This window comes from Amblyomma maculatum, chromosome 9, assembly GCF_055883805.1.
Source record: "Amblyomma maculatum isolate TAMU_Amacu chromosome 9, ASM5588380v1, whole genome shotgun sequence".
Classification (NCBI taxonomy): Eukaryota; Metazoa; Arthropoda; class Arachnida; order Ixodida; family Ixodidae; genus Amblyomma; species Amblyomma maculatum.
Genome location: NC_139352.1, coordinates 21,586,291 through 21,600,871, shown reverse-complemented (window position 1 = coordinate 21,600,871; position 14,581 = coordinate 21,586,291). Strand labels below are relative to the sequence as shown.

The window sequence follows — 14,581 nt, the reverse complement described above, 5'->3', positions numbered from 1 at the left end:
CCAGCAGGTTGCCTGCTGAGACCAGCAGACGCTCACTGCTGGAACCAGCACTGCCAGCAGGTCGCCTGCTGGGACCAGTGGAAAACTAGCAGGTCACCTGCTGGGACCAGTGGAAAACCAGCAAGCACCCTGCTGGAACCAGTACAACCAGCAAAAATCCAGCAGGCTACCTGCTGGTTCCAGCACAAACCAGCAGCTTCCAGCAAGAAACCAGCAGAAAATTTCCACCTGGGCAGACTCAGGTTTTCTATTGAAAGTTTTCCCCCTGGTTTCGGAATAAATGTTACCTTGGCGTGCTTCCACATTTCCGGTTATATGATCCTTCATTCCAACATTCGTTGGCGAATTTGATTAGCTGGGAGACTGAGTATTGATCTAAGTTTCTCAGCATACTATTTGTGATCCCATCCGCGCCGGGTGTAGAGGGAGTGCGGATTTTATGAATTGCTGCTCGGAATGTCGGAGTCGATGTGAGGGTTCGGATTGCCTAGCAGGGCTTCTCTGTCACGAGAGATGTTGAAATAACGAGTCTTAAGAGCGGTAATGATTTCCTCGTTCGTGAGGCCATTAACGTGAAGGATTCTTTGGATTTCCTGCTTCTTAACTCCTTTGCTGGATTCGGGATCTAGAAGGTGTCGCAGTAAATTCCACGCCTCTCGCGAACCCATGTTGCCATTAAAGTTGTCGCATATTTGATGCCACTGTTGCTGAGCCAATTAGGAGGAGTGACTTTGAATTTTCTTGTTTAGGTTGGCTACTTTGATCCTAAGTCTTTTGTTGTGTTTTTGCGTAGCCCATCTTTTTTCCCTTCTGTGCCTAGCTTCCCACATGTGGAGTAAGCGATTGTCAATGTTCCTGACCTCGAGCTCAGTTTCTATTTCTGTCGTGACTGTACCTACGTCCTTTAAAAGATTGGATGACCATTCTTGGATGTCACTTATCGATTCCAAATCGTAGTTATTCCTATGTTCTCTTAATTTGCCTCAATCTGCGAGTTAATGCAAAATGACACGGTTACATTGTTTGAATCACGCGCTCTTAAACGCAGCATGACGTAATTTGTTTGTTGCCAGGCTCTAATTTGTTGTTTTGGCTAAAAGCGAAAACCTTGTTCGGTTTTTGAAAAAATTATACTAATTAAACTGTCACATAATTGTTTTCGCATGTTATTGAAAAGGTATTACTGCTGAGATGAATTTGATTGACGCTAGTTTGGGACTTGAGTCGTGTTTCGCTTCGCCGGTAGTCGTATAGGTAGCGACGCCATCGCCAGCCAGCGGCCATTATTGTTTTCGTCGACTTTGATAAGTAGGGCCGATTTAGCGACACGCAGGCGCCCTTTCACTCGGCCGGAGACCACCTAGTAGAAGTACGCGCATCGACGCCAGACGAACGACAGAGCCAGCACCATGTACTGCCTGCAGTGGTTGATCCCCGTCCTACTCATACCCAAGCCCATGAACCTGGCGTTGGTTCAAAATCACGTGATGTTCATGGTCCTCTACCTGACGGGTTTCTTCCTCGAGCGTAAGCCGTGCACCATTTGCAGCCTGGTGTTCATTGCTGCCGTGTTTCTCATCTGCTACAGCGGCATGGGCAACTGCATCTTCTCGTTGTTCGTCAACTGCAATTCCGTGACCTGTGAGCCGGGCACGTAGCCTGCTGGTTGCGCCGTGCCTTCAGCCCCCTCTCCCCCTCCCTCCTTCAGCCGTCTCGACCTCCGGATATTGCCGTCGACTACAACACAGCAGCAGCAGCCAGCAGCAGTTGCTGCAGCCTGAACAGCGATTTTGAAAAACGGTGCATACCTTACTACGCACTCAACGGGACTGCCTTACAAGCCGCCCTTCCCCGTAACTATACCGTAACGAAGTCGCACGCGTGATGGCGTCTACTGCACTTATGGTCGTCTACGGACTCGGAACGCTTGCGTAGCTTTTGGACGGATGGATTTTTTTTTTTTTCGGTCATGGAGGGGAGAGTAAGGGGAAGGAAATGAAACGAAAAACCGCCAGTCTTCCCCAGTCGTCTAGCGTGTGGACTGTGTCGTCTCTGCTGCAACCTACAGCCTTCAGTTCTTGTGCGATGCATACGTGAGTGTACCACCTGTACTGTGCTTGAGTTACCGCTGCTGCAAGCAGTGCGGCGAGGCGTGCGACAAGTGGCCACTTCTACTGCTACAACGCCCGTTTCTTCACCTACTCGGCTCGGAACCTTTTGTTTCCTTTCTCGGCTTTCTAAGTTTGAAGTGAATTAGCACCCATTTCTCCGTTGCGGTTTCTCGAAGCAACTTCTCTTGTGATTGTCTCGTAATTCTATCCTTCCCAGGCCATTTTTTATTGTTTTTGTATTGCTAAAAGAAGACTCAAAGCGACAGCTGCGTAGTCCGTTTTTGCATTTTCGCGTGAACACGGCGTACTGTTCTCTCTCGGAATAAAATAAATGGTGTGACCGAGATGTTCCAGAGCTTCCTCGTACTGCGCTACGCACCATCGCATGTCGTGCGGCGATGCCTTTCGTTTGTTCTGCGCTATCGAAAAGTAAATCGCGGACGGCGTGCCCAGAGTGACTAGGCCGCCGTCGTCGTGTAGTGGAAAGTTGCCACGGAAATGATTCTCGGGCATAATAGAACTCACGTTCGCAGCGTCTAGGCTCAAAATTTAAAGCAACACCAGTAACATATGTTTGGTGTTCGCTCATAGAAGAAATGGCATTGCACTGTACTTAAGGATGTTGGAGTATTCTGCATAATCTTTCAATTTTGGAACATAAACATCTTGGAACACAAGTGCTTAACATTAATTCAATAGTTAACAGTGATAAGCTATGCCATCATGTGAAAGACCTCCAGAAATGGATGTAAAGCCCAGCTTTAGCCAACTTGGCAGCTCCTGCCATCTCTGCCGTCATGTGATGTACTTACATCACACAGCCTACTGACCACTGAATATATTGACGGCCATGTCGCCTGGCAGCTACCGCCTTGGAGGCATGCCCATGATTTTTTGTTCGTCGGCGCCAGATTTTCTGGAGAACAGGGCCTTCAATGCCGCTACATAAAAAATGATAAAAAAATGTGCAACTATTTGAAGTGGCAGTGACCCTTGAACAAGGCCAACAAGAGTGGTGTTCTCTTGAACCAATCATAATCTCAAGAGGCTATGCAATTGCTCAAATGTATTTGCAGCTGCTGGTAATGTGGGAAATGCATAATAAGCTGCGACAATATTGTATCATATGTCATAGTACAAGCTTCCAGGCTCGTGCTGACAAATATTTCATGTGATTGTTGCTAACTTAAAAACAATGTAGCTTAATATGATTATGAAAAAAAAAAGACCAGTGAGGAACGTCTTAGAGCCTGTCATTGTGACTCTGAGAATGAAGCCTTCCTGAAAGTTCTAGCGACAGGCCTCACTTCAAAACTGACACGGACGACCATGTAGGAAAAACCATTGTAAGGAACATTTATTAACATCCTTTGGATCTTCAATATGCTGGGGGTCATCTTTGCAACAACGCTGCACATTTCGTGGACAACCACCAGTGTAGAGAGAGAGAGAAAGAGTTGCAATACTGTTGCGAGAACTATTGTTTGGTTTTGTGAAGACGTTTGTCACACACCCAAAAAAAAGGAAACAGAAGAGCCGCTGTGAAGTCTGCAACACTTTGTCGCATGCTTTCTTCTTTTTTTCACCTAGGTGTACTACACAAGCGTCTTCCCACTGAATGTGATGAGGCGAGGCCATTGGCTTTTGCTAACTCCTCAAACCAGCCCTGCCTACTATCAGGGCTTTGTCAGCTAGAGAGAAGTTTTGGGGTGCCAAAAGACACGACCTCTGTAGTAAAAGACTTGATCCTTGTAGTGCCCGCACAATAGGGCAGGCGGTGCATTTAGCCGTAACAAAAAACGTGGAAAGCTCTTCACCCAGAGAGAAAAAAACAACGAAACATGGAAAATAAAAAGCAGGCTTCCAAGCAGTAGGAAAGCTGTGGCTACTTCGACAAACAATGCTTATTTAGGTTCACCGTCTGAAGCAAAATGTTCATTGCACTCGGTGTTGCATAGGCTACAGCTCAGGAGCACTTGAACATGAGGGGAAAAAAAAAAAAAATTGCGGCCAAGCTTTACTGACTAGATCATGTGTTCTCCTATTGGGTTTGAATTAGTGTCTTGGGAAAACTGCCTTCTTTGAATAGCTAATAACTAGAGGGAAGCCGCAATCTTTGCTCAGTCTCGCAGAAGTTTGGGAGAAGCCTCGCAGCTCCCTAGACTGATTGGAAGCTCTGCTTAGTAGTGACTAGACAGCTTGCAGACACTTTTTTTTTTTCTGTAGAAAGGTCCCTTGAGAGTTGGTTTGCAATGATAGCACGGAGTTATTCTGCGCTGTGCCCGGCATTGCTTAAAACCTATTATAACGCATCATCACCACTGCATCGATATCTCTACATATTGTTCAGTGTGCTCCCTGCATATTCTTTATGTACAGTCTCGGTTTCCTAGTTATTGTGTTTTCTCCTCGTTAAAACTTTAGCCCTGCAACGTAAAAGCGAAATGCAGCGTTAACGATGATGCACGCGAGCTTGACTCAGTGGCATCGAGCCACGGTTCAGAACATGTCTTGCCCGAAACCAGGATCCAGACATGGTGGTTCCTGTTTTGGTCACACCGTGCACGGCTTGAATGTAACTCAATGAGCAATAATGCCGTTTTTCACCGATCGTGCTGACAACTGCACAGCATTTGGCATTTGCTGTGTGTCACAATGGGTGAAAAAAAAAGGGGGGGGGGGGGGACCTTGCACACTTCATTCATTTCTCACAGCATCAACTCATAGAAACAGTGTTTACCACATTAAAATTCTGACAGATGTCTAAAACAGAAATGAATGCTGATGGAAACAAGGGAGATGAAACGGCAACTCCGTGCACACCACTGATGGCAGATTTGGCCGGAACGCTGTACTATAGAGCTGATGTAGTTGCGAGAACACGGGTTTTAAGTAAAGGCCAATGTGGACTCGTATCGTAAACACAAAACAAACAAACATATCACACAGGTCAGCTTTCAGCTTTGTCACAAGGCGTGGGTAGTGGATTCACCTCACAAATAGAACACTGAAGCTAATTTGATGTTTGTGCACATTGTCTTTGACCATTTCTTGCCTTGATTTCAGAAAATGTGAGCAAGCACTTGTGCTAAGGACAGCTTTGATTAAGATAATGACACTAGCTAAACAGGCGTCTCATCCATGCTTCATTTTTATCCCTTATGCATTTCACGCTCGCACCTAAAAACAGATTTCTCAGAGCAGTGCCTCTGCCCCATTAAAAATAAAAAAGACCAAGGTATCTAACAGTTCACAAACTTCAAGATTTGGAATTCTTGCTAATTGCTTACTTGTGTGACTAACCAAGTTTATGTTGGTCAAGCGACTGCAAAGAAAAACCATGTGCTGAACTGTGCGTAATCTTCCATGTTTATAAATGAGACTAGGCATGGTGACTAGACATAAAAGACTATGTAAACTCTATAAATTTCTTTTTTGTAGAGATGTTCTAGAGCTTAAGCAAATAATCTTCTACCCTCTTTCATTTCTGCAGTGCGGTTACATGCAATGCATGAAGTTTTGAAGTGCGTAAATTATTTTTAGGAAAAAAATAACAAAAGATGCAGCAGAATCAAAGGTATCACTGCATTTGCAAGTGATCCGCTTCCGAGATGTAAGCTCAGAGTAACTCGAGCAGCCGGCAATGAAGAGTTAAGCAGAGGTCTCAAAATATGCCCGCGTCATCTCAAAATGCTCATGAGGCAGGGCTGAAAAATTGGAAATTGACTGTAAAAAAGTCTCACAACCACTTAACAGTTGTAAGTTTGTTCCGGGGGCTTTTCATTTTTCAGCTCTAGCAAGACTTGTAGCACAACATGGCAATAGTTCTCTTCGTGAGCAACTTAAGTGTTATTTACGTTTACTTATCATAAATGTTTCTCTTTGCAAAGGCTAAGTTCAAGCTCACTTAGCCAAAGTGACCTGCTTCACTTAATTTGTCTCTTTTAACAGGGCTACTGAACTTATAAAGATGACTTAGGCAAGTTGGTAATATGACATTAAAGTTGCTCTGAAGTTCACAGTAATCACAATAATCAAGGCTACTAGTATGAATAGTTAGAAGAAACCTGACCCGAAGTGAATAATGTTCCAAGTTTTTGACATGTCGCGCACATGAATATCGAAATCAAACTGCCTGAACACGCTAGATGTACACATATCAGTGCCAGAGTTTAAGACCCAAGGATAATGTGATAGAAGAAAAATGTTTAACTAAATGCATCATGTGACCACTTCTGCACCCATACTACTACTTGCACTCGTTGTTAACATGATGTGGAAGCAGATTTTTGAAGTCTCATTGCTTGGGGATAAACATATTGGTTTCACCGCGCTAACACATTGAACGACAGAAAAGACAAACACCACGGAGCGCGAACTAACATGTTAGCGCGGTGAAACCAATATGAATAACCAACTAGGTCCAATTCTCGCCATTTTGGGGATAAACTTTTGTGAGTAGACCTTTTGATCCATCCTTATCCTTGCTCATCAGTCATTACTACATATCCAGAAAACCACATTTGGTTAGGAGAATAAATCGGAAAAGGCAGTTGTACTAGCTCTTCTGTAGGGTTGACTGATGCCTGTCAGGTTTATATAAGTCAACGAATTTAGGAAGAGAAAAGAATGGCAGGCTGGGTAATCCAAGACTGATGGCTTCTAGACATAGGTCACATCCCAAAACAATTGGTGCGGCTACGTACATACTCTTAACATACCAGAAATCAGTACCATTTGAGGTGGCAAGCTGAGACTGGGTCTTGTAGGGGCAGATGTTAATGTGAGGGTTGTTGCGATTCGGTTGCCCTCATATGAACAAAAAAAAAAATAGTGGTCTATGTACTGACGTCCCTATTGCACCAAGTTTGAAGCGCTCTGAAAAGGCAACATATAAGAAACAACGCACATGCTATGTACCCCACCAAGAGTGCAGGCTGCTCTTTCTATGCTGGAGAAGCTGTTCAGGAATGTGCGGGAAGCTGTGAGTGGCCAAAGTGCCTGTTTTGCAAACAAATATACAAACAGAGACGAAGTAAAGCGAATAGCCTGAGAGCTGAGAGCCATGTATTCCTTTCTGGTGCTCTGAATCTGCATCGTAAATTGGTCGTCTTGGTGGTGAGAAATGGAGGAATAGGGGGAGCCTGAGCAAAGTGAGATGGGAACTGGTGTGTAGCATATTCAGAATGCTTCAAAGGTAGGGAGGGGGGGGGGGGGAGCAGGAAGCAAGTGGCTGGGCTTATTGGTTGGTAAGCCCTGTTGAGTGTGTCCCCCTCCCCGGGAAATTGGCGAACAGCGTGTGCGAGTCTTGCTTGCAACATGTCGTGCCCCACTGGAGAACCTTCCCCTCCCCACCCAATGTGTGAGAAAAGAGCGCCTTTTCAGAGAGTCCCAGCGCACAAAAAGCGCCGTCCATGTCATCAACAGACCACGTTCCTCCCGGGCGACGCGACATTGTCGCCGGAGGAAAAGGAAGGGTGTTAGCACAGCGCGCATGCTGAAAGCGTGCCGCTATGTCTCCTACTGCAAAATAAAACGATGCAGCACACACGCACACATACACGCACACACACAAGCGCGTGGAACATTTAAACGCACAGTCCTCTGTCTGAGAAAACTCAACAATAAGTGTGGCAGGCGGCCTGAAGAATACGAACCTGAGGGGGCACCGTTGTATGTTGGAGGTTTAAAAGGAAATTAAAGATGCTGGACAAAAAAATAAAGGAGGAAAGAGAAAGGAACAAAACACAAAAAACGTCACTGCACACACTGTACAGCACACTACAACAACCTGTCCCATCAAAACCTTGTGCAGAAACGCAATGGAACGAAAAAATAATGCTCGGGTCACACGACAACAACAACCCGTCTATACCCCTTTTGAGAGGTAAAAGCCGCAGTGAGGAAAAAAGAAACAGCAAAGTAAGAGTAAAAAGGGTAGGATGTCGCACCAAAGGTGAGTGGAAGTGCAAAAGGGAGCGGCAGGGGGTAAGTAAGCACACGAGCGCTATTTGAAAGTGGGGCCTGCCAGTCACTGCCACACATAAAACTGTGCGCAGCTTGGAAACGCCGTGTGCACTCTCCCCAGTGTCCAACTGTCCTGCCCAGCACACACTCCTGATGCAGTAGAGGAGAAAGAGGGATAGAAAGAGACGGAGGAGAAAAAAGGGAAGAAGGAAAACGGGCAGATCTCCAGTTCCGACAGAGGCTACACAACTACACTCGAGCACGGTGTGTGTCCCCTTGTGTGTTCCATCGTTGCCAACGACGTCGGCAAATGATATGCACTTGTGGAAACGGCACGCCAGCACCGCCGACTCTTGGGAAGATGGCAGCCTCTGTTTCGGGTGGGTTGGGGAAGGGGCGCTCCTTGTGTCAGGCCGTCGCATTGCTTGCTTGGCTGGCAGTCATTGGCTCGTCCAGCTTTGCACCCACGCAGCCCAATGAAACAGCGACGACGAAACGGGGAGAAACAACAACTGCAATGGGGCTGTACGCGACAGTACTTGTGCAAAGCGTATACGAAATGGTCGGGTGACATTGGGAAGCCGGTGAGGAAGCCTTATTGCTGGCAGAACGGAACCCAAGAGAGGGTGGCAGGTGGTCTCTTCTTCCAAGTGTTCCACACTGTAGTGTAGTTGTCACTATGCGGCTGTTGTTCTGGTCCTGGGGCGAGACGTGATGCAATGCCCTCTTCCTCCAATGGAGAAGAACAGCACGCAGGGTAACAAAGAAGAAGAAGGCGGGCAAAAAGGAGGCGCTAGTAGCAGTTTGTGTGTTCAGGTACGCGTGGTGACCGCCTTCACGCCATTGAGCTTTTTGAGCCGAGGGCTTCTTCCCATCTCCGTCGGCGAAGAGGGAGGGCGCGGCGGCAGCGGCGGCGGCGGGTGGGCATGTGGCTCTTAGGCGGCACTGCCCTTGCGCGACGGGGAAGGCAACTGGGCCAGCTTTCGGTACAGCGGGGAGTTGACGAACCGCGGGTACGAGTCGCGGTGCATGAGGGTGTAGATCTGCAGCTGTGCCTCGTCGAAGGTGTGCGGCGTGGGCTCCACCATGTTTCGGTTGATGATCTCCCGCACGCGAGAGTCCAGGCTCACCTGCGGTCGCAAGAAAAATACATTAAAGTCTCAAGTGGCTGATCAGGTGCGTTACTGCTGCAGTTTGTTTATTGTCGAAAATGAAGTGTCACTGGTAGTAGCATAGTCGAAGACACATTTACTAGGCAGCTGAGTTATTTCTAGTGTATAATATAGCATAGCCATTTATGGATCGGGCCCATCTTCCACTATAACAGTGCCACATCACAACATTCCTTCTATCTGCATCTGCAACTCAACTTAGCATTGATGCTAGAAAGGCAATAAAAAGTGCTTGTCAGTGCTTCATGACTCCAGCTCTTAGGTTGCATAAAGATTATGAAATATTATTATCGCGCAGAAATCGCTACTAGGCAAGGCAAATGCCTTGTCTAGTAATGGTGATGTTACCATCAAGTGGCCTGATTTTCACTGTTCCCCTTCAGTTTTATGTTCCCCCAAAGGCATCCATCGCACCTACAACTGCTCAAAAACTGCATCTTATACGTCTATGACTACTATTTAAAATAAAATATCTTTTTGCTTTTGTTAGGGCGATAGAAGTACTTAGGCACGCACCAAATATAGTTCAATCACCTTAATTTTTCGCTCACAACGCCGACCATGCTGATAGTGCCAGATTTTCTGCAGAATAGGGCCCTTAATACTGTCATGTTAAATTCAGTGATGATAGGTACAGTGCATTCTATCCTTCAAAAAGTATTGTCTTTATATATCAGGATCGTAGGACCTGCATACGTAATGTATCACTTATGAAGTCTATTAACATTTGAGGGAGGCAGGTACACATCAGATTATTAGACTCATTTTAAAAATGTAGTGCAATTATTGCGGAATAATAAATGGGTGTAGGCCCATGAGAGCTTGCCTATTAACTTTTTTTGGCTGTGCTTACACTTAAGGCTCAGAAATTCCTTTCCCTTTTTTTACTTGCTTCATATATGTCTTGAGCAATCTTTGTTTCTTTTTTTTTTTTTTTTGTAATGGCCCTAGCTGGGTTTTTTCAGTCAATGAAATAGTTTTTTGTTTCCATTTCTTGTCGGTTCTTTAATGTTGATACAAACGACTGCACAATGGTTCGCGCATAGAAAAGTACCACACTCTGCAAACACTGTATTCTGTTTTCTTTTGACCTCATGGCACCACGAAGTAATGTTAAATTTGTTCCACTGCACAGTGTATGTAATTGCTAGGTGAAACATGTTGGTGCACCTTGTTGGCCAAAGCATTTCTTTGGACTGGTTGGGTTATGAAAAGGTAACCATCTATAAGTGCGCACAAAAAGGCCACACAAGTCTGGCTTGACAATCTGTGTTCATGACCTCTGCTAAGCATTATAAAGAAGTTTCTTTTTTAATTATAGAGTGGCATTAGCTTTACTCAATACTAGTCTGTCTCTTTGTGTCTCGCGTAACAGAGCTACTTACAGCAATTCTGCGCATAGCAACGTTGCACAGGTAATCCCAGCGAGGATACCTGAGCAGCCTGTCACCTTAACCAGCATTGGTAAGAGGTGTGCTAATAATGGAGATTCCTAAATAGAAATAAAAGATTGCATGTTAACTGGGTCGCATTAGATTTAAAAATTTATAATCGGCACGCCGAGTTTCCTCCTCAAAGTTTTTTCTCTGGACTAGCATGGTTCAACTTCCAACTTTGTGATTTCTCGTGAGGAGGCTCACCATGCATAATTGTGTGATTATATCTAGCTCCTTTTTTAGGCGTCGATCAGCACATTTTTGTTATCGCATTCTGCATGCTCAGTCGAATTCTCTGTGTACATTCATTTGGCTAACGTGAACTCTTTGTCAATTTGTAACTGTTGTCAAAACATCATTAAAATCTGCAATGGATGGTCATCTCTGCCTTTAAAAAAATGCACTTTCTATTTGCCGCCGTCAAGCTCAGAATTTGCATAACTTGAAATGTCCTTCGATAATGTCAATTGTATCTTTTAACCCTCTGTCATCTCTATTATTCTACTTTTCATCTCTCCAATCCCTATTTTTTATACAAAAGTACTTTGTACTAAATGGCAGCTCCTTGAAGACATTCATATTAGATTCTGTTTATAGGACTCCCTCCCTCACAGCCACAGTGTTGACCACAATTTAGCTTCGCCATCCACTTAATCTTCTATTATATCTGCTTCAGTGTACATTCATTTTACCACCAGAAGCAATGCTTTATTACCTCCTTAGGGGACAGGATGGAAATGTAGTCTTCGTAGATGGCGCGAGCTTTCTCCTCAATCAGCTCCGGGTTCGACTCCTGCTTGAGGTCCTCGCAAGCCAGCCAGAACAGGATGTTCTCTTCGCTGTACTCGCACTTCAAAAAGTCCCTAAACACCTTGCGGCCAGCTGAAACACAAAACGATGGAGAGGAGAAAAAAATAGAGCAAGACAGGGTAAGAGTTGGTGAAAAACTACATTTTGGGAAGTCAGAAAAAAAAAAAAAGGGCAACTCGTGTAGGAGCAGACGTTTCTGGGTGTATAATAAGGAATCATTAATATCGTCCTCAACAGCCTGACTACACCTACTGCAAGGCAAGGAACTCTCCCGTCTTCCTCCAGTTAAACTGGTCCAAAAATAATAAACAAGGTTAAGAAGATCAACAGTGACTGTGTGGTTTGAGGGATAAACATGTTTTTTCCTCATTAGCGGCTGACAGTTCAAACCGCAGACCCGATCCCGCAATCGCGAGGCTGATAGGGATAACCTTCCATTGTGTAACGTAGGTTCCCCTAAAGATGGCTTCCTAACATGCTCTGATTTGTCTATTTTCTTTGAAACTACTGTTGCTGCTTTCCTGCGGTATGGGTTGGGGAAATATACCATGTACAAGTAACACTCGTGTGCAGCTGGCATGAAACCTTCCTTCCCCAATCAGCTGTATGCAGACTACCTCACATGATAAACACTATCTCAATGCAGTGATATTTTCCATACACTCTAATCTGCAGAAAACTGCTCCAGCAATAGATTTTCGTCGTAAACTAGGCTGCCCTTAACGCATAGCAATGTCATCGCATGGTGAAAATAGCCAGTACAGTGAAATATAATTTCAATCATTCTGAATTTGTAGTAGAGAGTTTGTACAGATTCTGACTACTGTCACCAATATGAGTGGGTCAACAAAGTTGTTATTTATTTATTTATTTATTCAAATACCCTAAAGGCCCTTCGGGGAGGGCATTACATAGGGGGGGGACACACGAAGCACTTTGATAATACTTAGTTCAACATCAAATGAAGAGAAAAGAGGGAAACAAAGAATACAAACACCATTTTTGAAGTACAGCATAACAACACTGGAGCGCAAATGGAAAAGCTTAAAAATTCAAACAGCTGAGATTAAGAGTTCAAAAACAATGCAAAAAACCGTTCACAGCGCAGATTAAGAATACAAAAACATCTGAAAGAAGGTAGTGGTATTCGAGGGAACACAAAAGAAGAATTATTAACTCTATAAAATATAAAACAGTGGTGTACAGGGACATCACATTCCGATGTGAGTATGCAGCATTTTGTGAAATTTGTTTGGGTGAATCTCGGTAGCAATATCTGATGGTAGGTTGTTCCAGTCACTTATGGTTCTACGTATGAATGATTGTGCGTAAAAAGATGAATGGCACACCGGGCGATTGACTTTGTAGGCATGGTCACGGCGAGGGAAAATGAGACAAGGTGGCTGAAAGAAGTCGTCTGTGAAACAGTGTGTCTTCGTTGTAATGATAGTGGATCTAATTCGGCACAATTTTTAAAGATGTAACATTGGTGTACGGGGAATAGTCCGTAAAAATGAAGCGAACAGCACCGCTTTGCAGGGATTCAATGTTATGTATGGTTATGGTTATGTTATGGTTGGAACGCGAAGGCCCCAGCATTTTTATCTGTGACCGCTTACCAAAGGAAGATAAGAAGAATAAATCACATTGGAAGTGCCGAGAACATGACTCAAATTAAATGTAAATAAATGAAAACTAGTGTTGCCGGTAAATTGAAAATTATTTTTCGACTTGACTGCAGCTTAGTGACTGAATCAGAGCAAGAAAAATAAAAGTACAGTCAGCTTCAATATGCAACATTTTTACCACATGCAAACCTATTACCTGTATATATAGTGGTCGTCCATCAATTGTGTATTTCGTAAACTGTGCTTGCAAAATGGCATCGTTAATTCCTATACTGTTCAAGCAGAGTGTTTGTCAGAGCAGGCCCTAGCTTTATCTGTAAAATTCTTGACACAAACTGGCTTTTGCGCAGATGGAAGTGCTTGCAGTCTACCATTAGTGATCCTTCAATTAATTCGTGTTTGTTCTAAATAATAACCTTTCTCTCCTAAAAATAACATGATCAGTAGTCAAAGAACCTCAGGTGGTCTAAACTATCTAGAGCCCTGCACTGTGTCATTCCTCATAGCAGTTGAGCCACTTTGGAACATTAAAGACACCATAATAAACTGCGAAACAATGCAAGAAGATAAGGGAAACTAACAAATGATAAATTCATTGACGAGAGCTGTAATCCAAAAGCTATTAGCTTCTATCATTCAAACTTATTTTTACTTTCCATGTATACTCCATTCTTCAAATTAATAACAGCAAAAGCTTAATTAATCATCAACATACTGCTTTTCACTGTAGTATATAAAAAAAGGAAAGAGACGCAAACTTTGCCGCCCACAGTTCAGACTACGAGAAGTGAAGAGATGACGAACATACCTGAACATTTCATTAGCTTCTCAAACGAGTCTCCCCACGTCCGGATCTCTTCCAGTGTGGGTCTGCATTGGAATGAAAGACAAATACCACAAGTTTGAGAACGTAACTCCTAGTTTGCTTCACTGCATGTGAGTGAACTGACAAAAAGAAAAATGACATGCTGTTTCGTCACTAGCAGTAGATTTGAGTGAAAACATTTCCAGCACGCCATTCAGAAGTCGACCAGACTGTTATGCAAACAAATTTAGTTGTTTTATTTCTAGCATAACCGAATGGCTACATACGTAAATTAAATCGAGATCTTTGTCAAATGTATGTGCTTAAGACACTGGCCTTCTCAATGTGTTAGATTTTATTGATAAATACATACTATTACGTTCAAGCAAATCCAGTCGACATATGCGTGATCATACATATTCATGCCATATAGTATGTGGAGGTCACAGGCAAGAAACAGTAATCTTCCCTGTAGCTAGACCCTTACTGCGACATGTGAAGTCTCTATGCGGCATCACACAGAGACTTCACTCATGATAAGTGATGACAAACACGAAGCTCACAGAGTGATTTCCACTCTAGTTCCAATGTAGGCTTTGGCTTTGTTGGACTTGAGTCATGCACCAAATAGTAGCCCAAGCAGCACAAACCA

General features: G+C 44.0%; 2 protein-coding genes across 4 annotated transcripts in view; one reads left to right on the top strand and one right to left on the bottom strand.

The window, feature by feature from the left end:
- The first annotated feature begins 1,265 nt into the window (after positions 1 to 1,265).
- On the top strand, positions 1,266 to 2,457 carry bc10 (BLCAP apoptosis inducing factor bc10). Its single transcript, XM_084578377.1, has one exon. The coding sequence runs from the start codon at positions 1,410 to 1,412 to the stop codon at positions 1,656 to 1,658; it is 249 nt and encodes an 82-aa protein (XP_084434503.1). The 5' UTR covers positions 1,266 to 1,409; the 3' UTR covers positions 1,659 to 2,457.
- Positions 2,458 to 3,450: 993 nt separating this feature from the next.
- LOC146178563 (uncharacterized) overlaps positions 3,451 to 14,581 on the bottom strand; it is a 145,058-nt gene continuing 133,927 nt past the window's right edge. For all 3 annotated transcript variants that reach the window (XM_084578374.1, XM_084578373.1, XM_084578375.1), the window contains 3 exons: positions 13,933 to 13,994; positions 11,402 to 11,568; positions 3,451 to 9,208 (listed from right to left, as the gene is read on the bottom strand). In XM_084578374.1, the coding sequence (XP_084434500.1) occupies positions 9,014 to 9,208; positions 11,402 to 11,568; positions 13,933 to 13,994 (424 nt within the window). In that variant the 3' untranslated portion in view covers positions 3,451 to 9,013. The remainder of the gene's footprint in view (positions 9,209 to 11,401; positions 11,569 to 13,932; positions 13,995 to 14,581) is intronic.